Source organism: Podarcis cretensis (assembly GCF_951804945.1).
Source record: "Podarcis cretensis genome assembly, chromosome: 18".
Taxonomy (NCBI): domain Eukaryota; kingdom Metazoa; phylum Chordata; class Lepidosauria; order Squamata; family Lacertidae; genus Podarcis; species Podarcis cretensis.
This window is the reverse complement of record NC_137188.1, coordinates 11,653,038-11,676,283: the sequence shown is the minus strand read 5'-3', so window position 1 is coordinate 11,676,283 and position 23,246 is coordinate 11,653,038. Positions and strand designations below refer to the sequence as shown.

The 23,246-nt window shown below is 50.4% G+C and overlaps 1 protein-coding gene across 3 annotated transcripts in view; it reads right to left on the bottom strand.

Moving 5' to 3' along the window:
- The window catches only part of ARID3A (AT-rich interaction domain 3A), a 67,406-nt gene extending 46,982 nt beyond the window's left edge, over positions 1-20,424 (bottom strand). Inside the window, exons 1-3 of one of the 3 annotated variants that reach the window (XM_079960680.1) lie at positions 20,032-20,424; positions 6,170-6,925; positions 2,129-2,429 (exon numbers count right to left, since the gene is read on the bottom strand). In XM_079960680.1, coding sequence (XP_079816806.1) covers positions 2,129-2,429; positions 6,170-6,549 — 681 coding nt within the window. In that variant the 5' untranslated portion in view covers positions 6,550-6,925; positions 20,032-20,424. Of the gene's footprint in view, positions 1-2,128; positions 2,430-6,169; positions 6,926-12,698; positions 12,797-20,031 lie in introns of those variants that run through there. The other 2 variants (XM_079960679.1, XM_079960681.1) reach the window with 2 other exon arrangements.
- Between the last annotated feature and the right edge of the window lie 2,822 nt (positions 20,425-23,246).

Sequence of the window (23,246 nt, the reverse complement as noted above, 5' to 3'; positions counted from 1 at the left end):
CGCAGGAGACGCCGATTGGCCACGCACCTCGATGGGTTCGAAATTCAAACCCGCGGGGAAGGAGAGACCTAGCTGCGACCCAATATCTGAAGAAGCAGCGCCCAGTGCGATCCGAAAGCCTGCCGCGCCGAAGAAGAGCTCTGTGTGATCCAAAAGCTTGCTAAACATGAAAATGTGGGCTATTTCCACACACACCCCAGGACGCCAGAAAGCACATGCATCGTATCAAGAACGTTAAGAAAAGCAGCTTCTTATAATGGCCAGCTTTTCTTATGTTCTTAATACCTTGTGTGCGTTCGGGAATCCTGGGGAAAATACCGTTTTCATGTTTAGCAAGCTTTCGGATCGCACAAAGCTCTTCATCGGCGCGGCAGGCTTTCGGATCACACAATTCGCTTCCCCAGAGCAGCTATTGGGCCGCAGAGAACACTTTTTTCTCCAGACGCTGCCATTCAAAGCGACCCAAAACGCTTTCTTAATAAAATAAAATACGAAAGCCAATCCCTATATTTTTGCTATATTTATGCTGTATGTTTGCTGGCTGAAATTAGGAAAGGGGACCTTTAAGGAAACGCGAGAACGCCGTCTATTTAAACTTCAGCACACATAAAGCAAAGTTGCGGGTCGAGGCAAAACCCGGACGAGCTTGTTCCAAACAACCGTGGCGTTGTTGTTTTTTATTGCGGCACCCAGGAAAGTCTGGCTGACGCCGGTCCGTTTTGCCAGGGGATAAATATTTCCAGACTAGCAAGATCCCCCCCACCCCGCCGCCGCCACTCTCGCGGACTTTGACACGGCTGAATTTCAAATGGAAAAATTCGGCTTATCTTTGTCGTCAACACACACACACACACACACAGCCTTAGCAAAAGCTACACAAAGGGGAGGAGAGGCTGAAGAAGCCTTTTCAGATTTCGACCATCTCCCTTCAAGCCCCAAACCTTTATAAAAACCGGGTCACAAATCCCATCACTCCCAGCCAGCCTGTAGTTCCCATCGCAGCCTGCCGACAATCTAGGGGTGCGAGTTGGAGAAAGCAGCCCTACGAAAATGCAGGTTTTGCAGAGCCCCTGGGCCTGTGCAGAGTGCTTTCCAGCAGTAATAATAAATAATAATAATAATTATTTATTTATTTATTTCTTATTTCTTATTTCTTATTATTTATACCCCGCCCATCTGGCTGGGTTTCCCCAGCCACTCTGGGCGGCTTCCAACAAAACACTAAAACGCAATAACCTATTCAACGTCAAAAGCTTCCCTAAACAGGGCTGCCTTCAAATGTCTTCTAAAAGTCAGGTAGTTGTTCTTCTCTTTGACATGTGGTGGAAGGGCGTTCCACAGGGCGGGCGCCACCACCAAGAAGGCCCTCTGCCTGGTTCCCTGTAACTTGGCTTCTCGCAGGGAGGGAACCGCCAGAAGGCCCTCAGAGCTGGACCTCAGTGTCCGGGAAGAAGGATGCGGGTGGAGACGCTCCTTCAGGTATACTGGACCGAGGCCGTTTGGGCTTTCAAGATCAGGACCAACACTTCAAATTGTGCTCGGAAATGTCCTGGGAACCAATGTAGGTCTTTCAGGACTGGTGTTATATGGTCTCGGCAGCCATTCCCAGTCCCCAGTCTAGCTGCTGCATTCTGGATTAGTTGTAGTTTCCGGGTCACCTTCAAAGGGAGCCCCATGTAGAGCGCATGGCAGTAGTCCAAGCGAGAGATAACCAGAGCATGCACCACTCTAGCCAGACAGTCTGCGGGCAGGGAGGGTCTCATCCTGTGTACCAGATGGAGCCTCCCTGGACACAGAATTGACCTGTGCCTCCATGGACAGCTGCGAGTCCAAAATGACCCCCAGGCTGCCCACCTGGTCCTTCGGGGGCACAGTGACCCCATTCAGGACCAGGGAGTCCCCCACACCAGCCCGCCCCCTGTCCCCCAAAAACAGCCCTTCTGTCTTGTCAGGATTCAAGCTCAATCCGTTAGCCGCCATCCATCCTCCAACCGCCTCCAGACACTCACACAGGACCTTCATCACCTTCACTGGTTCTGATTTAAAGGAGAGGTAGAGTTTGGCAGTTTCCCACCTTCCCCGGCCGAAGCCCGCGGGGGAAAAAAGAGAATTTCCCACGGAAACTTACCTGCTTGAACTGTTCCTCGTAGGTCCAGTCGCCGTGGTCCAGGGGTTGGGTCTGTACCTGGGACAGGTGGGGCAGCGAGGCCGAAAGTCTCTCGGGACCCCCGGCCAGCCTAGACGTCTCCCCTCTGTAGGGCAAGGTGGGCTGCTGCTTGCGGAGAAGCGGGGGGCCCGGGCTCGAGCGGGCGGCCTCCCCGGACAGGGGGACCCCTTCCTCCTCCGCCATCTCCTCGTCTTCATCGTAATCGTCCTCTTCCTCCTCGCCAAGGTCTTCGTCGAATTCCTCGTCGGCCCATTTGGCTTTCCTGGGGATAGAGGTCCGGAAAGAGAAAGAGGTCAGGGGGGGCAAGGAATGCCTAGGTCTGCTGAATGGTCTCAATAATAATAATAATTTATTTACACCCTGATTTATTTATTTATTTATTTATTTACAATCTGGGGGTGCGAGTCAGAGAAAGCAGCTCTAGGAAAACGCAGGTTTTGCAGAGCCCCTGGGCCTGTGCAGAGTGATTTTCAGCAGTAATAATAATAATAATAATAATAATAATAATAATAATAATAATAATTTATTTATACCCCGCCCATCTGGCTGGGCTTCCCCAGCCACTCTGGGCGGCTTCCAACGAAACACTAAAATACAATAACCTATTCAACGTTAAAAGCTTCCCTAAACACGGCTGCCTTCAGATGTCTTCTAAAAGGTCTTTACCTCCTTGACATCTGATGGGCGCCACCACCGAGAAGGCCATTTGGCAATTAGCTTTTATATCTATCTATCTATCTATCTATCTATCTATCTATCTATCTATCTCAGTCTCTAGCACAGTCTCTTCGAAAAGTTTGGTAGGAACCTTCCGTAGCTTGAAACGCCTAATAATAATAATAATTTTATTATTTTTACCCCGCACATTAGGCTGGGTTTCTTCAGAAGGTCGCAGGCTGCGTCCTGCGCTTAAAATCGACTTAATTGCAACCCTGAGGACCAGAAACTTGTAAAGGCGAAAGGTCATTTTTTTAACGGCCGGGAGAGCTGTTGCCGGTCTGTGTAGACCAGGGGTCAGCAAAGCTTTTTCAGCTGGGGGCCGCTCCCCTGTCCCTCAGACCTTGTGGTGAGGCCAGACTATATTTTAGGGGAGAAATAAAATAATGGACGAATTCCTGTGCCCCACAAATAATTGAAATACATTCTAATACATCTAAGGGAATTTCCCTTTAAAAAAAGGAAACGTTGACAGCTATGATGATAATAATAATAATAATAATAGTAATAATAATAAACACTTAGTTGTTGCTTGGATTTTTTCGAGGGGAGGGGAAATCTCTCCAAACTTCGGAAGACTCAGCCGCTTTCAAAACAGCTGGAATTTTTTCAGAGAGGGATCAGGAACTTAAATCGAAAGCTCTCTGGGCATTTAAGGGGGTGGCAGTGAGGGGGGGCCAGAACCTGCCAAACTGGTCTCTCCTCCCTGTTTTTATTGTCTCCTGAGCCCAAGCAGATCAGGGTGGGGCAAGGAAGCGGCAGAGAAACAGGAGGCCAGTTGGGGAAACTGATTTTTCAAGTTATTTACCAAAGATCCGAACTCTTTGCTATTTTCCCAAGCTGGGGAAAGAGAAACCTTGCAAGCTGCCTTATTAAATTACGCAATTTGAGTCTTTTTTAAACTTTTCTTCTTCTCTCCTTTAGAGAAACACTTAATAAATTAATAAAAATAAAATAGAAGCAAACAGCAGGTTATCCACCTTTTAAATCGGCTTTTCTCAACCTGTGGGTCCCCAGATGTTGTCGGACTACAACTCCCATCATCCCTAGCTAGCAAGGCCAGAGCTCAGGGATGATGGGAGTTGTAGTCCAACAAGATCTGGGGACCCACAGGTTGAGGACCACAGAGCTAAGAGGACAGAGGGGAAGCTCTTCCATAGAGTCTGCATAAGCCCTAGGTCATCCAGATGTTTCGAGACTACAACTCCCATCATCCCTGACCGCTGGTCCTGCTGGCAAGGGATCATGGGAGTTGTAGGCCCAAAACATCTGGTTGAGGAAGCCTGGTGTAAGCTGAACTTAAGGCAGCCTTTCTCAACATCCCCAGATGTTGTTGGACTACAACTCCCATCCCCCCTAGCTAGCAAGGCCAGAGCTCAGGGATGATGGGAGTTGTAGTCCGACAACATCTGGGGACCCACAGGTGGAGAACTGCTGTAATAACAGTTTTGCAATTTCTTTTTATTGCAGCGAGGAGGGGAGATTCTCTGCGGCCAGGCCTGTTTATTATGCGTATTCAGTGGGGCTCAGAAGTGCCTCATTCTAAACCAAATCATGGGCCCCACCCATCACGCCGGCTCTGGCTGGCAGAGGCTCTCCAGGGTTGGAGGCCGCCGGGAAAGAGTTCCCGGCCCTACCGTTGGGGACTGAACCCGAGGCCTCCTGCTCGAGAAAGCTGGTGCTCAACCGTTGAATATGCAGCCCGTTATCAAAGCATCAACTAAGGCTGTAGTCCTCATTGTTTTCGGCTGGCTTCATAGGACGCTGCCTCTTGTGGAGCCAGCCCTAACCAGAGTTGCCGCCGGGATCTTTGGAGAGCGCAAAGGTAAAGCGGTACCTTGGTTCCCAAACTTTAATCCGTTCCGGAGGTCCGTTCCAAAACCAAAGCGTTCCAAAACCGAGGCGCGCTGCTTTCCCATAGAAAGCAATGCAAAACAGATCGAGCCATCCCAGACATTTAAAAACAACCCCCAAAACAGCAATTTGACGTGAATTTTGCTATCTAACGAGACCGTCAATCCATAAAATGAAAACAATATACAATGTACTACAGTCACAAAAGCAATCAGGAGCTGGACTGGGTTCCACACAGTCATGCACACAAAAAGAGCCGCAAAAACAAAAACGCAAAATAGCAAAAACAGACAGACCTCAGCGTAACACTCAAAACGGAGCACGTTTGATGGACCTAATAGGTACCGTATTTTTTGCTCTACAAGACGCGCTTTTCCCCTCCTAAAAAGTAAGGGGAAATGTGGAGCGAATGCAGGCTGCGCAGCTATCCCAGAAGCCAGAACAGCAAGAGGGATTGCTGCTTTCGCTGCACAGCGACCCCTCTTGCTGTTCTGGCTTCTGAGATTCAGAATACAGTGGTGCCCCGCAAGACGAACGCCTCGCAAGACGGAAAACCCGCTAGACGAAAGGGTTTTCCGTTTTGGAGGCGCTTCGCAAAACGAATTTCCCTATGGGCTTGCTTTGCAAGACGAAAATGTCTTGCGAGTTCCTGCGGGTTTTTCCCCCCTTCCCCCCCCCCTTTTCCTAAGCCGCTAAGCCGCTTATCAGCTGATCAGCTGATCCGCTAAAAGCCGCAAAACCGCTAATAGCGCTAATCCGCTAAGATGTCAATGGGCTTGCTTCGCAAGACGAAAAAACCGCTAGACGAAGAGCCTCACGGAACGGATTAATTTCGTCTTGCGAGGCACCACTGTATTTTTTTTCTTGTTTTCCTCCTCCAAAAACTAGGTGCGTCTTGTGGTCTGGTGCGTCTTATAGAGCGAAAAATACGGTATCTAAGCAGTGATATTTTGGGGAGCAGGCGCACAGGCGGGGCCCATGACTTACATCCTAGGAGCCTACACAACACAAAACACTGTTCCTGGATGTAGGTCTTATTTCATTTGTCTGCTATCTTATATTTTGGAAATGTACATCCAGTTTCCCCCCCCCCTTTAAATTTTTCTGGGGACCCTGAGAGAGAGGGGCTCTAAGCTACAGCTTGTTTAGCTTATACAGTGGTACCTCGGGTTACAGACGCTTCAGGTTACATACACTTCAGGTTACAGACTCCGCTAACCCAGAAATAGTACCTTGGGTTAAGAACTTTGCTTCAGGATGAGAACAGAAATCATGCAGCGGCAAAGGGAGGCCCCATTAGCTAAAGTGGAGCTTCAGGTTAAGAACAGTTTCAGGTTAAGAACGGACCTCCGGAACGAATTAACTACGTAACCAGAGGTACCACTGTACGTAAATCCGGCACATCGCTCCGGGATAAAGGCCAATACTCACATCTCCTCGTCCTCGGAGACCGCTTCCCGCGGGAACACCCCTCCGTCGTCTTCCTCGTCATCCTCCTCCTCTTCTTCCTCCTCCGCCGAGCCGCGGCTGGCCTCCGACGGACCGGGGCTCGACGACTGGCTCAGGCCGGCAGCCGCCTCCCGCATGGCCGCCAGCGCCGCCATCTGCGCCCGCTGGATCCGGGCGCTCTCCGGTTCCCCTGCCTCCTCGGTGGCGGCGGGCTCCTGGCTACGGCCGCGGGAGAAGGCCGTGGCAGGAACCGGAAGCACGCCCGGCGGATCGGCCGGCGGAGGCTGGCGCGACTCCATTTCCTGCTGCAGCCGGGCTCTCTGCTGCCTCTGCAGGTTCTCCATCACCGCCTGAAGCTTCATGGCCCGGCCGGCGGTGGGCCTGGCAGGGGCCACCACCGAGGAGCCCTCGCCCTGCAACGGGGGCGCCGGAGGGCAGCGTCCGGGCGGAGGCAACGCCGTGGGGGACGCCGTCAAGGGGCCCTTCTGCCCCAGCGGACCTCGCGGCTGTGGGAAAGGGGTTCGGGTGTCAAACGGTTCCTCGCAGGGCACGGGCTTCAGAGGCCAGCCGCCATCCCTCGCCGCGGGGTCCCTCCGCTTCCCAGCCGCCCCAAACCGCGCCGGCGGGGCGGTCCTGCGGTGCTCCTGAGGGCTTTCCCGAAGGGGGTGTTGGGTTCGAGAGGTGTGCTTCGAGGCCGGGGCCTCTTCTGCGTCATCTAGGCGTCAGGGAAAGCGCTTCCTGGAAGAAGAGGGGAAGTGGGGAGAGAGAGAGAGAGAATAAAATAGGCGCGTTAGCGCAATGAGGACTAGAAAACTGACTTCGTTTCCCCCTCCCCAAGCGACAGGGACTAGAAACTTGATTTCCGGCCGCTTCGCTGGGTTAGGGAACGAACGCACCCAGAAGAGACCTCGACATATTCACACAAAAAGAGGAAGGAAAGAGAGAGGGGAGGGATAATTTTTTCTTTTCGTTTTTAACAAAAGGGAAGGAAGGGGAGGTTCGGCTTGGGCAGGAAGGAACGACGGGGAGACTCCAGTCGTCGTTTGAAGTTAGCAGAATCTGACCTTTCAACCCGTGCTAGAGGCTGAGATAGATAGATAGATAGATAGATAGATAGAAAGAGTAAAGGTAAAGGGACCCCTGACCATTAGGTCCAGCCGGGGCCGACTCTGGGGTTGCGGCGCTCATCTCGCTTTACTGGCCGAGGGATCCGGCGTACAGCTTCCGGGTCATGTGGCCAGCAGGACTAAGCCGCTTCTGGCGAACCAGAGCAGCGCATGGAAATGCCGTTTACCTTCCCGCCGGAGCAGTACCTATTTATCTACTTGCACTTTGACGTGCTTTCGAACTGCTAGCTTGGAGCAGGGACCGAGCAACGGGAGCTCACCCCGTCACTGCGGGGATTCAAACCGCCAATCTTCTGATCGGCAAGCCCTAGGCTCTGTGGTTTAACCCACAGCGCCCCCCGTGTCCCTTAGATAGATAGATAGATAGATGATAGATATAAAAGCTCATCGCCAAATGGCCTTCTCGGTGGTGGCGCCCATCAGATGTCAAGGAGATAAAGACCTTTTAGAAGACATCTGAAGGCTTTTAGGGAAGCTTTTAATGTTTGGTGTTTTATTGTGTTTTTAATTTTCTGTTGGGAGCCGCCCAGAGTTGCTGGGGAAACCCAGCCAGATGGGTGGGCTATAAGTAATAAATTATTATTATTTATTATTATTATTATTATTATTATTATTATTATTATTATTATTATCATTTCTATACAGCCTCATAATTCAAAGGGGGTGGATCTCAAAGCGCTTTACAACGCATTAAAACACCCAATGAAAACAATCCGGAAGGAAACAAATTCAAAGGAAATATTTCAGACCCTTCTCTAAGGGCGTTCCCCATATTTATTCGCTTACTCAATTTATAGAGCTTGCCCCGTAGCAGAAGGACTCTAGGAAACCGGGGGGGGGGGGGGTGTAGTGTTTGTTTGAATGTCAGACTAGGACCTGGGAGATCAGGGTTCAAATACTGCTCAGTCCTGAAACTCGCTCGGCCTACCTTGCCAGGCCGTTGTAGGGATTAAGTGAGGAAGTGGGGCGAACCGTGGGCTCCTCGCAGAAAAAGTTGGGGAAATATAATAATAATACTAATAATTTATTATTTATACTCCGCCCATCTGGCTGAGTTTCCCCACCCACTCTGGGCGACTTCCAACAGAATATTAAAATACAATAAACATTAAAAGCTTCCCCAAACAGGGCTGCCTTCAGATGTTTTTTAAAAGTCTGGTAGTTGTTTTTCTCTTTGACATCTGGTGGGAGGGCGTTCCACAGGGCGGGCGCCACCACCGAGAAGGCCCTCTGCCTGGTTCCCTATAAAGTCGCTTCTGACAGGGAGGGAACTGCCAGAAGACCCTTGGGATATGGACCCCAGTGTCCAGGCTGAACGATGTGGGTGGAGACGCTCCTTCAAGTATACTGGACCGAGGCCATTTAGGTCTTTCAAGGTCAGCACCAACACTTTGAATTGTGCTCGGAAACGGACTGGGAGCCAATGTAGGTCTTTCAGGACCGGTGTTATGTGGTCTTGGCAGCCGCTCCCAGTCCCCAGTCTAGCTACCGCATTCTGGATTAGTTGCAGTTTCCGGGTCACCTTCAAAGGTAGCCCCACGTAGAGCGCATTGCAGTAGTCCAAGCGAGAGATAACCAGAGCATGCACCACTCTGGCAAGACAGTCTACGTGCAGGGAGGGTCTCATCCTGCGTACCAGATGGAGCTGCCCTGGATACTGAACGGACCTGCACCTCCATGGACAGTTGTGAGTCCAACATGACCCCCAGGCTGCGCACCTGGTCCTTCGGGGGCACAGTGACCCCATTCAGGACCAGGGAGTCCCCCACACCTGCCTGCCCCCTGTCCCCCAAAAACAGCCCTTCTGTCTTGTCAGGATTCAGCCTCAATCTGTTAGCTGCCATCCATCCTCCAACCACCTCCAGACACTCACACAGGATATAAAATGCAGTGAATAATCTCTTCTGGCTGAGATGCTTAGGAGAAGGCAGACAGGTCGCCAAAACGGCAACCCGAAATCTCCATGTGGTCACAACTGGAGCCACGCCAGTCATAAAACGCCAGTCGCTTCTCAGCTTCTGCGTAAAACAGGTTTCAAGAGTCGACAGTCATTAAGCAACTGGTCCGGCTGGTGAGTCCAGTTTCAAGTCGCCGGATCTCAAGGAATGCTTTTTTTAACCTGCACTCTCTCCTAATATCTATCCCAGAGGGCAGCTGGCAAACCAAAGACAGACACATAATTCTGCTCCTGGAAACCCGTTGCTTCTCACCATAGGCAACCGAGCCAAGGGGCCATATTTTCAAATATCCTGGACGGTTTCCTCTTTGGAAAGAGGGCAGTCTCAAGGACAGTCTCCTGAAACCTCTTTTTTTTTTTTTTTTTTTTTTTGAGATGATGTTCCTCACCAGGAAGAGGAAAGATAATGTATGTTTTCATGTTTTTGTTTTGGGTGTGTGTGTTTTTAAAGATATCTTATATAGGGACGCGGGTGGCACTGTGGGTTAAACCACAGAGCCTAGGACTTGCCAATCAGAAGGTCAGCGGTTCAAATCCCCGCAGTGACGGGGTGAGCTCCCGTTGCTCGGTCCCTGCTCCTGCCAACCTAGCAGTTCAAAAGCACACCAGTGCAAGTAGATAAATAGGTAAGGTAAACGGCGTTTCCGTGCGCTGCTCTGGTTCGCCAGAAGCGGCTAAGTCCTGCTGGCCACATGACCCGGAAGCTGTATGCCGGCTCCCTCGGCCAGTAAAGCGAGATGAGTGCCGCAACCCCAAAGTCATCCACAACTGGACCTAATGGTCAGGGGTCCCTTTACCTTTATATAGATACAGTCATACATCGAGTTACAGACCTTTGCGTTTTTTCGGGTTGCGGACCGCCAAAACCCAGGAGTACCGGAACGGGTTGCTTCCAGGTTTCGGCGGTTGTACATGCGCAGAAGCACTAAATTGCGCTCTGCGCATGCGCAGAAGCACTAAATCGCAACCCGCGCGTGCGCAGACGTGCCGCTCCGGCTTGCGAACGTGCATCCCGCACGGATCACGTTCGCAACCCGAGTGTCCACTGTACTTACAGTGGTACCTCGGTTTTCGGACGTCTCAGAAGCTGAACGCTTCGGCTTCCAAACGCCGAAAACCCAGAAATAACTGCTTTGGTTTTCAAATGCTTTTCAGAAACCAAACCTGCCACACAGAGTTTTCCAAACGTAAATGCTTCTGGAAACGCATGCGTCACCTTTCGAAAGTCGAACGGTCTTCCGGAAAGGATTAACGTTCGAAAACCGAGGTACCACTGTTTTATTTCTATTGATGTTCAACTCTTTCTTCAATAAATGGTTCGCCCCAAAAAGATTTTTAGCTGCTGGTATTTTATCTGCAAGCCGCCTTGGGTCCCTGCTAGGGAAAAAGGAGGAGGAGGTATAATAATAATAACAATAACAATGTACGGGGATGAAAATGCAGACGCGATGAGCAAGGCTGCCCACACAGCAAGCAAACAACTGCTTGCCATTTTCACGCCCCATAAAAAACAAAGATGGGGCTAGTGGCAAATTTAGTCCAGGATCCTGCCATCGAAGTGCCCATTATGGGAAACCAGCAATCAGGATTCAAATCCAAGACCCTTCTCCCTTCAGGTTTCCAGCAACGGGCGTTCAGAAGCATTGGAGACAGAGCGTAGCTATCAATGGCCCTTTCTCCTCTCCAGGAATACGTCTGACCCTCTTTCAAAGTTGGTGGCCAGTCGCTGCCTCCCGCGGAGGCGAGTTCGAAAGACGCACTCTTCTTTTTGCCTGTCCTGGACCTTCCACCACTTGGCTTCGTCTCCGAATCCCGGGATTAGGAGAGAGGGAGAAAAAATGCCTTTATATATTCACCGTTCATTTCAGGCACCTCGGTCATGACCATAGCTGTCAACCGTCCCTTATTTGGCGGGAAAGTCCCTTATCCCAGCGCCGTTTCCCGCTGCTGTCCCTTATCGATGATGTCCCTTCAATTTCCCGGGTTTCAAAGGAAGAAGCTCCTCTCCCTCCCTCCCTCCCTGCCGGCCAGGGAGGAGGGAGGCTCCAACTGTGTTGCTTGGCTGCGTTGCTCACCCAATAAGGAGTCTAAGAACGACTGGGGGGTGGAGCTTGCATGCCTTGTGCCAATCAAATCGGCCGCCTTGCCTGGGGACTCGCCTTTGCTCAGCGCTTCCCAGCGGAGAGGGGACGGTGGTTTTCCTTGCTGCATCCCCTTTGCCGGGTTGCTGCGCTGTGGGAACCAGCGCTTGAGGCTTCGTTTGGCTGCTGGCTGGGCTTTCTGCCTTTGGCTCGGAGGGGCTCAGAAGTTAAACATACCTGTGCTCCAAAAATCCCTTATTTTGGCTGCTGATCCCTTATTTTCAAGGCTGATGGTCCCTTATTTTCAAATCTGTAAGCTGACAGCTATGGTCATGACTTCCCCTTACCCGGCTTTCCTCCGAAACCAAAAACAAAACGGTCTTTTCACACGAGGAAGAGAGTCCTTAGAGGCGCAGAGAGATAAAATAAATGTCGCCAGGACAGCCGCTCTCTTCGTGAAACAGATTCAGGAACTGACCGCCACAGGGTTTTACAAGGGCATTCGGCAAATGAAAAAGGGAAGGAAGAATCTGTTTCTCAGCGGCCACTCACTGGCCATCGATAGCTGGGCTCTTAAAGGATTAAAAACCCAAATTGCAAATCTGAAGGCGAGACACTCAGGCCTGGGGAAAAAATACCTATTTTCAGCTAGGGTTGAGCGCTCCCAGACACACAATGGCCCCGTCTCACTCGATTTCTGAGCACATTGAAAAAGCACATCTTATGGCATACCCTATAATAAGAGAGTTACTCAGAGGACGGCCCATTGAATTTAATGGGCACCTGCGTTAGCCGAGGTCATTTCATTTCGACGGGTCTCACATCATAGGATACCTATGTTTATATATATACATATATAGACACGGGTGGCGCTGTGGGTAAACCACAGAGCCTAGGACTTGCCGATCAGAAGGTCGGCGGTTCGAATCCCCGCAATGATGGGGTGAGCTCCCGTTGCTCGGTCCCTGCTCCTGCCAACCTAGCAGTTCGAAAGCACCTCAAACTGCAAGTAGATAAATAGGTACCGCTCTGGCGGGAAGGTAAACGGCATTTCGGTGCGCTGCTCTGGTTCACCAGAAGTGGCATAGTCCTGCTGGCCACATGACCTGGAAGCTGTACGCCGGCTCCCTTAGCCAATAAAGCGAGATGAGTGCCGCAACCCCAGAGTCGGCCACGACTGGACCTAATGGTCAGGGGTCCATATATATATAGATATATAGACATAGAGATATGTAGATATATAGACATAGAGATATGTAGATATATAGACATAGAGATATATAGATGCAGCCTGTAAATTTTCAGAACAGATAAAAGCATTGGGCAAATCGGCTATGGATACGAACTGGTTTTGATCCCGCGCGCAAGAAACAACATGGCCACACACCTCCTCCTCTCTCGCACAACTGCCACGGAAGGCGACCACGAACCTTTCTGATGTCAGAGGGCGCTGCAGCCAATCGGAAGCTGCCCCACCTCTCCATTGACCGCGGCCAACAGCTTTCATTGACGGAGCCTTTCGAAGGCGCTTCGAGCTTTCCGCCCTTCTTAACTCGTATCAGGGAAGGTTATCAATGCCTCTGGAAAAATACCCAGCAGCTGGGAACTGCGATCGGGAAGACTCGCTTCCCAGTGGCTAAACTTCCGGTATCAGAGGCAGTCTACCTTCCCAAATATCAGCTGCTGGCAATCCCACCCAACCCAAGGCAGAATTGCGGCAGTTGCGCTCAGGGCCAGCTTGCAAATAAAATATTTGAGGCCGAGAGGGGGGGTTGTCATCTGGGATGGCCAGGACCCCCAGACACACGGCCCAGGCCTGCGCTTCAGGGATATCACTTTGGGGCTTCTCACACAGCCGTCTTGGCTTCACCCCTGGAAGCGAACACCATTTTCTCTTGAGACGGACGGGTGCCAAAAATAGTAAATGATGATGATGATAATAATAATACAGTGGTACCTCGGGACACGGGGAGCGCTGTGCGTTAAACCACAGAGCCTAGGACTTGCCAATCAGAAGGTCGGCAGTTCGAATCCCCGCAATGACGGGGTGAGCTCCCGTTGCTCGGTCCCTGCTCCTGCCAACCAAGCAGTTCGAAAGCACGTCAAAGTGCAAGTAGATAAATAGGTACCGCTCCGGTGGGAAGGTAAACGGCGTTTCCGTGCGCTGCTCTGGTTTGCCAGGAGCGGCTTAGTCCTGCTGGCCACATGACCCGGAAGCTGGACGCCGGCTCCCGCAGCCAGTAAAGCGAGATGAGCGCCGCAACCCCAGAGTCGGCCACGACTGGACCTCATGGTCAGGGGTTCCTTTACCTTTACCTCGGGTTACAGACGCTTCAGGTTACAGACTCTGCTAACCCAGAAATAGTACCTCGGGTTAAGAACTTTGCTTCAGGCTAAGAACAGAAATCGTACGGCGGCAGCAGGAGGCCCCATTAGCTAAGGTGGTACCTCAGTTTAAAAAAAGTTTCAGGTTAACAACAGACCTCCGGAACGAATTAAGTTCTAGTGCATAACCCCTGCTTTTTGCTTCGATTACATCACCTCGGCCCTAGAAACCAGCCGATTATGTAATTAACTACAGTGGTACCTTGGGTTAAGTACTTAATTTGTTCCGGAGGTCTGTTCTTAACCTGAAACTGTTCTTAACCTGAAGCACCACTTTAGCTAATGGGACCTCCTGCTGCCGCGGCGGCACCGGAGCACGATTTCTGTTCTCATCCTGAAGCAAAGTTCTTAACCCGAGGTAATATTTCTGGGTTAGCGGAGTCTGTAACCTGAAGCGTCTGTAACCTGAGGTACCACTGTTGTTCACTGGAGCATGTGCAGAGTGATTTTCCCTCCCGGGCTCCAGGAAACCAACAGGCTGCTCATTCTCAGGTTTAGAAATTAAAAAAGACCACCACCCCACACAGAAGATTGCAATGTCCTCTGGAGTCTTCTCCCCAAAAGAGCAAGAGATCAGCTGCAGAAAATCTGCAGATTTTGCACCCCGTAGGTCCCCTCGAATCCTCTCTACCTGGAACCCCCCCAGCTGCTGAGTTCAGAAAGAGGAAGGAGGAAGGGAAGGAGAGAATGTAAAGAATGGCTGAGCTGGCTCAGTACGGAACATCTCTCTCCTAAACCACCCCGCGTGCTAAAGACATTAATTCTTAAATGATCTTGTAGGAGGCAGAGCCAACAGACAAAGGGGAACTCACAGAAGCCCCTTGCTAGCTTTCAAAAAAAGAAAAAAACCCTACAGGCGTTTCCGCTTTTCCAGCAGAGTCCAGATGTTAAGCCCCTACGGTGCGAGAAAAGTTATAAGACATCTGGGAAGAGTGTGGTCTGCAAGAGTCCATCTCTCTCCCAGCTTTCAACTAAAGCTAAATAAAAATTGGTTCAATGGGCACGAGGATTCTCCCCATGTTCCCGATTCTGAAACGAATCGCTTATGAGATCTTCCGAGCAAATCCCGTTGTTGTTGTTTAGTCGTGTTCGCCTCTTCGTGACCCCCTGGACCAGAGCACACCAGGCCCCCCTGTCTTCCACTGCCTCCCACAGTTCGGTCAAACTCATGCTGGTAGCTTCGAGAACACTGTCCCACCATCTCGTCCTCCGTCATCCCCTTCTCCTTGTGCCCTCCATCTTTCCCAACATCAGGGTATTCTCTTCTCATGAGGTGGCCAAAGTCTTGGAGCCCCAGCTTCAGGATCTGTCCTTCCAGTGAGCACTCAGGGCTGATTTCCTTCAGAATGGAGAGGCTGGATCTTCTTGCAGTCCATGGGACTCTCAAGAGTCTCCTCCAGCACCAGAATTCAAAAGCATCAATTCTTCGGCGACCAGCCTTCTTTATGGTCCAACTCTCACTTCCATACATCACTACTGGGAAAACCAGAGCTTGAACTATACGGAACTATACGGACCGGTTGACGGACCCCTAAAAAACACGTCACTATGAGATCTAGGGGACAGGGTTCGTAAATGGAATTCAGGCCAGAAAACAGGACGGGAGAGATGCGCTAAGCACATGCCTCAACTGTATACACAAAGCCAAGCTAGCTTTCCCCTGCTCCATTCATCGGCCCAAACCTCCAGGTTGGCGGCCTTGCCCCTGCCTCCTGTGGCAGGCAGTTCCACAGTTTAACTCCGCAAAGAAACCCTTCCAAACGTCAGCTTTATCGGACGGCCACAAATTCTAGTGTTAGGAGAGAGGCAGGGAAATTATTCTCTGTCCTCTTTCTCTACGCCGGGATTAATTTTAAAGTGCAAAGAAGGCCCCTTGTTTTAAACAGCTGTATCTCCTGCACTGCAGGGGGCTAGACTAGATATCTCTGTGGGTCCCTTGCAATTTGGTCCCTTCTGCATTTGGTGCCGGCCATCCCACAGTGGCGGCGGACATAAGGAGGTTTCCACATAGAAGGCACTTCTTCTTCTCTTCTTTGGCGATCCCTCGTAGCCGAGTAAGATTGTCTTCCATAAACACGGTTTTAACAGTGACTGTGGAGGCCAATTCTGGATCCACACGTCCTTCCACAGTGGGGACATAGGTTTCCGGGCGGGAGTTGATCCCGGTGAGGGTTTGCCAAGCGTGCCTTCCTCTTAGCATATTTCTCCCTTTTGTCCTGAGTTCGAGTGTCTTCAAAGCCCATGACACCTTTGGTTCAAAGGTGTTCTCCAACTGGAGCGCTCGCAGGCCAGTGTTTCCCAGTTGTCAGTGTTTATACTACTTTTTTTAGATTTGCCTTGAGAGAGTCTTTAAACCTCTTTTGTTGACCACCAGCATTACGCTTTCCATTTTTAAGTTCGGAATAGAGTAGTCGCTTTGAAAGTCGATCATCAGGCATCCACACAGCATGACCAGTCCAACGAAGTTGATGTTGAAGAATCATCGCTTCAACACTGGTGATCTTTGCTTCTTCCAGTACACTGGCATGAGTTCGCCTGTCTTCCCAAGTGATGCATACATTTTTTCAGAGACACCATTGATGGAATCTTTCGAGGAGTTGGAGATGGCGTTTATAAGTGGTCCGCGTTTCACAAGCATACAGTAAGGTTGGACGTACAATAGCTTTGTAAACAAGCCTTTTAGTTTCCCTGCCTAAGATAAAACAGGAAGCCATGTGCTTCCATCCATGCGCAGAGTGCATTCTCCAGACAGAGGAACAATTTTCACTGTGAAAATGGCGGGTCTCCCCTGCCGATTTTGCTGAGGGACAAGCTCAGCTTTAAGAGTCAGTTGAGAGGAGACGATTGCACCCAGGGAGGAAAATTTTACTTCCTGGCTCGGACGGAAGTGTACCATTCGAGAGCCGAATGGCGCACAGAAAGTCCCCTCAAGCGGTTTGTTTAATTTTAGCTTCGGCCACGAGCCGGTTTAAGAAACGGGCCCAGAGAAGGGAGTTTGCTTCCATGCTCGGGTCCACATGCAAATGTCTCTAGCCGACACTTCAAGGTCTTTTCTCTGCAAACGTCCATCTGCCCAATTGTTGGATTAGACGGGCGACGATGTGAGAATTTGCAGAGCTGGGGAGGGGCGGGTGTTGCACGACCTTGCGGGTGACTTTTTAATATATTTCTCCGGACCTCTAATAACGTTGTAAATCATTGCCTAACAGAGATTCCCCCGTGGGGGAAATAAAGAAAAGAACATACACCCAGGGGCAGTTTCGACATTCCGTCACACCTTTGCGTGACCAATAAACCCAGGACCGGAGAGGTGGGGCTCTGCAACTAGTCTGAGGGTCACCTTTAAACTTCGTCAGCAAAGCAAGCAACTCAGAGTCGCCCCTATGGAGAAATACGAAGTGGAAAATTGGGGTTGGGGGAGCCTAGCAAAAACATCCCATTCACCACTTTTTGAAATGTGCATTTCATCTGTCTTAATATGTAGATGGGATGCGGGTGGCGCTGTGGGTTAAACCACAGAGCCTAGGACTTGCCGATGAGAAGGTCAGCGGTTTGAATCCCTGCGACAGGGTGAGCTCCCGTTGTTTGGTCCCTGCTCCTGCCAACCTAGCAGGTCGAAAGCACTCCAGTGCAAGTAGGTCAATAGGTACCACTCCGGCGGGAAGGTAAACGGCGTTTCCGTGCACTGCTCTGGTTCGCCAGAAGCGGCTTAGTCCTGCTGGCCACATGACCCGGAAGCTGTACGCCGGCTCCCTCGGCCAGTAAAGCGAGATGAGCGCCGCAACCCCAGAGTCAGCCACGACTGGACCTAATGATCAGGGGTCCCTTTACCTTTAATATGTAGATAAGAGACTGCGCTCCCCATGGTCACAGAGATATCTGCTAGATGGCAACAGGGGACTCGGTTTATTCTACGCTGTGGCGAGCCACACAGCACCCCTGGATTATCTCAAAGTTTCCTGCCTCAGAAGGACATTGGAAGAGTCTAGCTCAAGGGTCAGCAAACTTTTTCAGCAGCGGGCCGGTCCACTGTCCCTCAGACCTTGTGGGGGGCCGGACTAGATTTGGGGGAGGTGAACGAATTCCTATGCCCCACAAATAACCCAGAGGCACATTCGAAATAAAAGCACACATTCTACTCACGTAAAAACACCAGGCAGGCCCCACAAATAACCCAGAGGTGCATTTGAAATAAAAGGGCACATTCTACTCATGTGAAAACACACTGGTTCCCGGACCGACCCATGGTGTAGCTGTCGGACCACCAATTCCAGCATTTTGCTCTCAAATGGCGAAAACCCCGTGACCGATTCCTAGCAGCTGACATTCAGAGGCATTTATTGCGCCGGACAGGAGCGAGAACAGAAGTCACCATTAATAGCTCTATCCTGCACAGTTGGTGTATGAAACCCATTTAGAGGGGCCAGAATCGTTGTTTAAGTCTCTCCAACACACACAACAACAACAACAACAACAACAACGGCCAGTTGACTCCTTGGCTGAAACACTTTTAACTCCAAAAACCTCCCACCCCAAGAAATAGGTGATAATCAAACGGGAAAGAGAGGTTCCCTGCCGTCTCTCTGCATGATTCACAGAGCCAAAGGACATCCCCACCACCAAGAAATAGGTGAGGATAATCAAACGGGAAGGGGAGGTTCCCTGCTGCCCCTCTGAATGATTCACAGAGCCAAAGGAGCTCCCCACCCCCAAGAAATAGGTGAGGATAATCAAACGCAAAGGGGAGGCTCCCTGTCGCCCCTCTGAATGATTCACAGAGCCAAAGGACATGGGCTTCTACCCAGCTCAAGACACAGCTGTTCCTCGCCTCCTTCCAATGAGTCGTCGCCCCCCTGAGAACAGAGACTCACGCAGGAGAATGCCCCAACTTTTTACATATTAAAAAAAAATAAAATAAAACCACTGCTTTTGGGATCTGCCCGCTTCTCTGTTATTTAAAAAAACGAGGGTGCCCACATGGTGCTAACCGCCGCAAGTTTGGGCTGGGTGTCCTTTGAGGAAACTTTTCAACTCTAGGATATTCTAGGAGATAAAGATCATTTCAGAGAAGAAAAGAGAGGGAGCGGCTGATCGGTTTTGAAAATAACGAGTTGGTTAAAGCTGAGAAGGTTGTGGTGGTTTGTGCTGTTGTTTTAAAAATAAAGAGAGTCATGCTCTTATCAGAGAGGGGTGTGTGAATCAGCCACCGAGGCCTTTAGAATAATCCAGTATGTACATTTAATTTCCCCCTCACCCAAGAGTTTAAAATAGCTTGTGTGTGGAGAGAGAGAGAGCACTATAAAAAAAAAAACATTAACAGAGGAAGCTTACAGACCTGTACATATATATATATATATAATTTGCACGTATGCAAACCTTTTGCAAATAGATCTTTTAAAAAACACACATAGTCAGCCGCACATTTTCTGCAAATTATCCCCCATGGCCATTGCACAGCTAATAATAGTAATAGCAGCATATTGGGCCTAAACTCTGCATAGGAAAGGAAACAGGGGGTGGGCTGTCTAAAATAATTGTGCCCAGAAGGGGGTGGGGTGGACAGGAGAGATTTAGGAGTGTGTGTGTGTGTGTTACCCCTCCCTTCCCCCAGCTTAATCACATCAGATAAATTTGATGTGAAATGTGCTTTTCTTAAAAAAAAACAAAAAGCCAGCCACAGGGACAGTCTTAAGGAACAATATTTTGGGGGCGTAACTTCCACACTCAAAGTCCCTTCCAAGCAAATCTACACTTTCAATTTTTAAAAAATATATAGATATATATACAAACCAATACAGTATTAATTAAAATATCGCATGATCTTGGCCGATCTTTTAATGCACGCTCGCCTCCCGTTTCTCAGAACCTCCTGGAGCGCAGCCCCACTTTAGTATAAAAAGCCCAACTTCGGCGAGTCTACTCTTGTGTAGGATTCAGCTCCGCGATCACTGCGCGCTTGCAACTTAAGCTTGGCAAAAATGTATCCAGAGAGCCAGGCACACGTTTTTGGGCTTCGTTTAGGAAGTTATTAGCCAACAAGCTAAGAAACATTTTAACTTGGGTAAATAAACATCCTAACCCATTGCGAGAAAGTATCGCTTTTTTGAAAAAATATAAATAGATAAATGTTGGCACGACTTCGCCAAACACGCGCCCGCGCGTATTTACGCACGGCACCCTACAACCCCAGCTTTGGAGGCGGAGGAGGGGGCTGGGGGGGGGAGAGAGGAAAACACACACCCCAATTCGCAAATTCTTATTTAGCAAGTTGCAAAAGAAAAGAGGGTCTCTTACCCTGCAAAGGCGGCGGCTGGAGCAGCTTCATTTTTTCCCCCTGCTCTTTTCCTTCCAAAGGCGAAAATAATAAAATTACGCACGCCCTCCGCCCAAGCAGGTGATCCAAGAAAAGGAAAGGAAAAAAACCACCTTTCCAAGATTCCGGTCCTTATTGATCCGTCGCCGTTTGCCCTTGCCCTGCGCGCCCGCGCAAGCTGCGCCTCTCTTGTTTTATTTCAGCGCAGCCAGCCTCTTTTATCGGGCTCTCATCTGCAAGTTTCCTTTTACAAGCGAGGAGGCCATGGCGGCTGCGGCGGCGGCGGCTGGCTGGCTCCTTTTGCCACCACCTCCTCCTCCTCCTCTGGGTCGCTGGGTGCCTAAGGCGTGCTCAGCAGCCCAGGAGAGACAAATCATAGGATGACAAAATAGCAATCAGATGCAAATTCCTAACCTCTGAATCAGGGCCCGGACACCGGAGAGGGGTTGGGTCTCGGGGCGCAAGGGGACGTCGCGCAATTCCGCTCCTCGCGGAAGGAGCGCGTGCGCAAGAGAAAAGGGTTTTTGCAATTTGATTTCCAGCGCACAAGATTCTACTCCTCACGGAGAAGCTGCTTTTGGGCGGCGGGAATGCGCTTAAAAAGAGCAAACGCGCGAAGGCCGGGAGCTAAAGGTCCCAGCACCCTTAGCAAACGACACTTCCCAGCTCCCTTGGCACGCTGCGGCTTCCAGAGCCCTGGAGAAACTGCAGTTCCCGGCGCCCTTAACAAACTGCGGTTTTTGGAACACTTAAACTACAGTTCCCAGAGCCCTGACAGAACTGCAGTTCCCGGTGCCCTTAGCAAACTGCGGTTTTCGGAACGTTTAAACTACAGTTTCCAGAGCCCCGAAGAAACAGCAGTTCCTGATGCCTGTAACAAAACGCAGTTCTCAGAATGCTTAAACTACAGTTCCCAGATCCCTTGGCACACTGCGGCTTCCAGAGCCCCAGAGAAACTGCAGTTCCCGGCGCCCTGAACAAACTGTGGTTCTCGGAACGGTTAAGCTACAGTTCCCAGAGCCCCGGAGAAACTGCAGTTCCTGACGCCTGTAACAAACCGCAGTTCTCAGAATGCTTAGACTACAGTTCCCAGATCCCTTGGCACGCTGCGGCTTCCAAAAACTGCAGTTCCCAGCGCCCTTAACAAACGGCAGTTCTCGGAACACTTAAGCTACAATTCCCAGAGCCCTGACGGAACTGCAGTTCCCGGCGCCCTTAACAAACGGCAGTTCTCGGAACGCTTAAGCTACAGTTCCCAGAGCCCTGACGGAACTGCAGTTTCTGGCGCCCTTAACAAACGGCAGTTCTCAGAACGCTTAAGCTACAGTTCCCAGAGCCCTGACGGAACTGCAGTTCCCGGCGCCCTTAACAAGCTGCGGTTTTCGGAACGTTTAAACTACAGTTTCCAGAGCCCCGAAGAAACAGCAGTTCCTGATGCCTGTAACAAAACGCAGTTCTCAGAATGCTTAAACTACAGTTCCCAGATCCCTTGGCACGCTGCGGCTTCCAGAGCCCCAGAGAAACTGCAGTTCCCGGCACCCTGAACAAACTGTGGTTCTCGGAACGGTTAAGCTACAGTTCCCAGAGCCCCGAAGAAACTGCAGTTCCTGACGCCTGTAACAAACCGCAGTTCTCAGAATGCTTAGACTACAGTTCCCAGATCCCTTGGCACGCTGCGGCTTCCAGAAACTGCAGTTCCCGGTGCCCTTAACAAACGGCAGTTCTCGGAACGCTTAAGCTACAGTTCCCAGAGCCCTGACAGAACTGCAGTTCCCGGCGCCCTTAACAAACGGCAGTTCTCAGAACGCTTAAGCTACAATTCCCAGAGGCCTGACAGAACTGCAGTTCCCGGCGCCCTTAACAAACGGCAGTTCTCGGAACGCTTAAGCTACAGTTCCCAGAGCCCTGACGGAACTCCAGTTCCCGGCGCCCTTAACAAACGGCAGTTCTCAGAACGCTAAAACTACAGTTCCCAGAGCCCTGACAAAACTGCAGTTCCCGGCGCCCTTAACAAACGGCAGTTCTCAGAACGCTTAAGCTACAATTCCCAGAGGCCTGACGGAACTGCAGTTCCCGGCGCCCTTAACAATCTACAGTTCCCAGCTCTCTTGACATGCTCTGGTTTCCAGAACCCTTAACCACAGTCCTCAGCACCCTGAAGCAGCTCCCAGCACCCTTAAACTACAGTTCCCAGGTTGGTTGAGGGCGCCTTAAATGTGCGGTGAGGCTAGCGGCGTTGCAAAGCCAGGCTCACATAGATCCCAAATTAAGGGCAGCTTTAAGCAGGAAGGTGGAGAGGCAGTGCGGCCTGGTGGTTCGACTGCCAGACTGGGACTTCAGTTCAAATCGCCCGCTGGGCTATGAAGCTCAGCGGGTGACTTTGGGGTCCCTGCTCTGCTTGCAGCCAGCAGGGCCAATGGTTAGGGGTGATTATTCATCCATAGTTGTATTCATTTAACTTGTTTTTATTATTGCTTGTTAGCCGCCCTGAGCCTGGCCTTGGCTGGGGAGGGCGGGGTATAAATAAAAAGTATTATTATTATTATTATTATTAGGTCAATAATCCCATGTTTCCTCCAGACGGCCTACGTGGTCGTTTTAATTTCCCCGTGGGTGAGTTTTAGGGCTGAGCAGGGAGCAGCGGAGGGGCAAGGATTCGAAAGCTTCAGTCCCAGTCCAGTGCTCTAACCACTAGACCACACTGCCGCCCCCCGCCCCCCAAATTGGAGTCCAAAAACAGCCACAGATGCCCCATATTATCTGGCTCTCTGAGACTGCCAACTGTTCCCCTTTCTCTCCCTTGTGCAAAATAAAAGGGGGGGTGGGGGAGACCATGAAAAAATGTGACATTTTTGGTTCTTTGCAGACACTCCCTCGAAGTCCTGGCAAAGCCTCTCTCTCTCTCTCTCTCTCTCTCTCTCTCTCTCTCTCTCTCTCTTCATTTAAAGGAACCGCATCCCTTTTTTTTCCACCCAACTTCCGCCCCCTCCCGCATCTTCAAAATTTCCATTAATACCTAACTAACCAACCAACCCCATAATTGGAACTGGATTAAGTAGATAGGTTTGTTTTTATATCGTGAAAATAGACGGGAGGAAAAGTGAATTTTGCAAAGGAAAGGAATAGGATGGGCTGGAAAAGATCAAAGGAAACAAAGATTATTATTTGGGTTCTTTAAAACAAAACAGAAAATCCG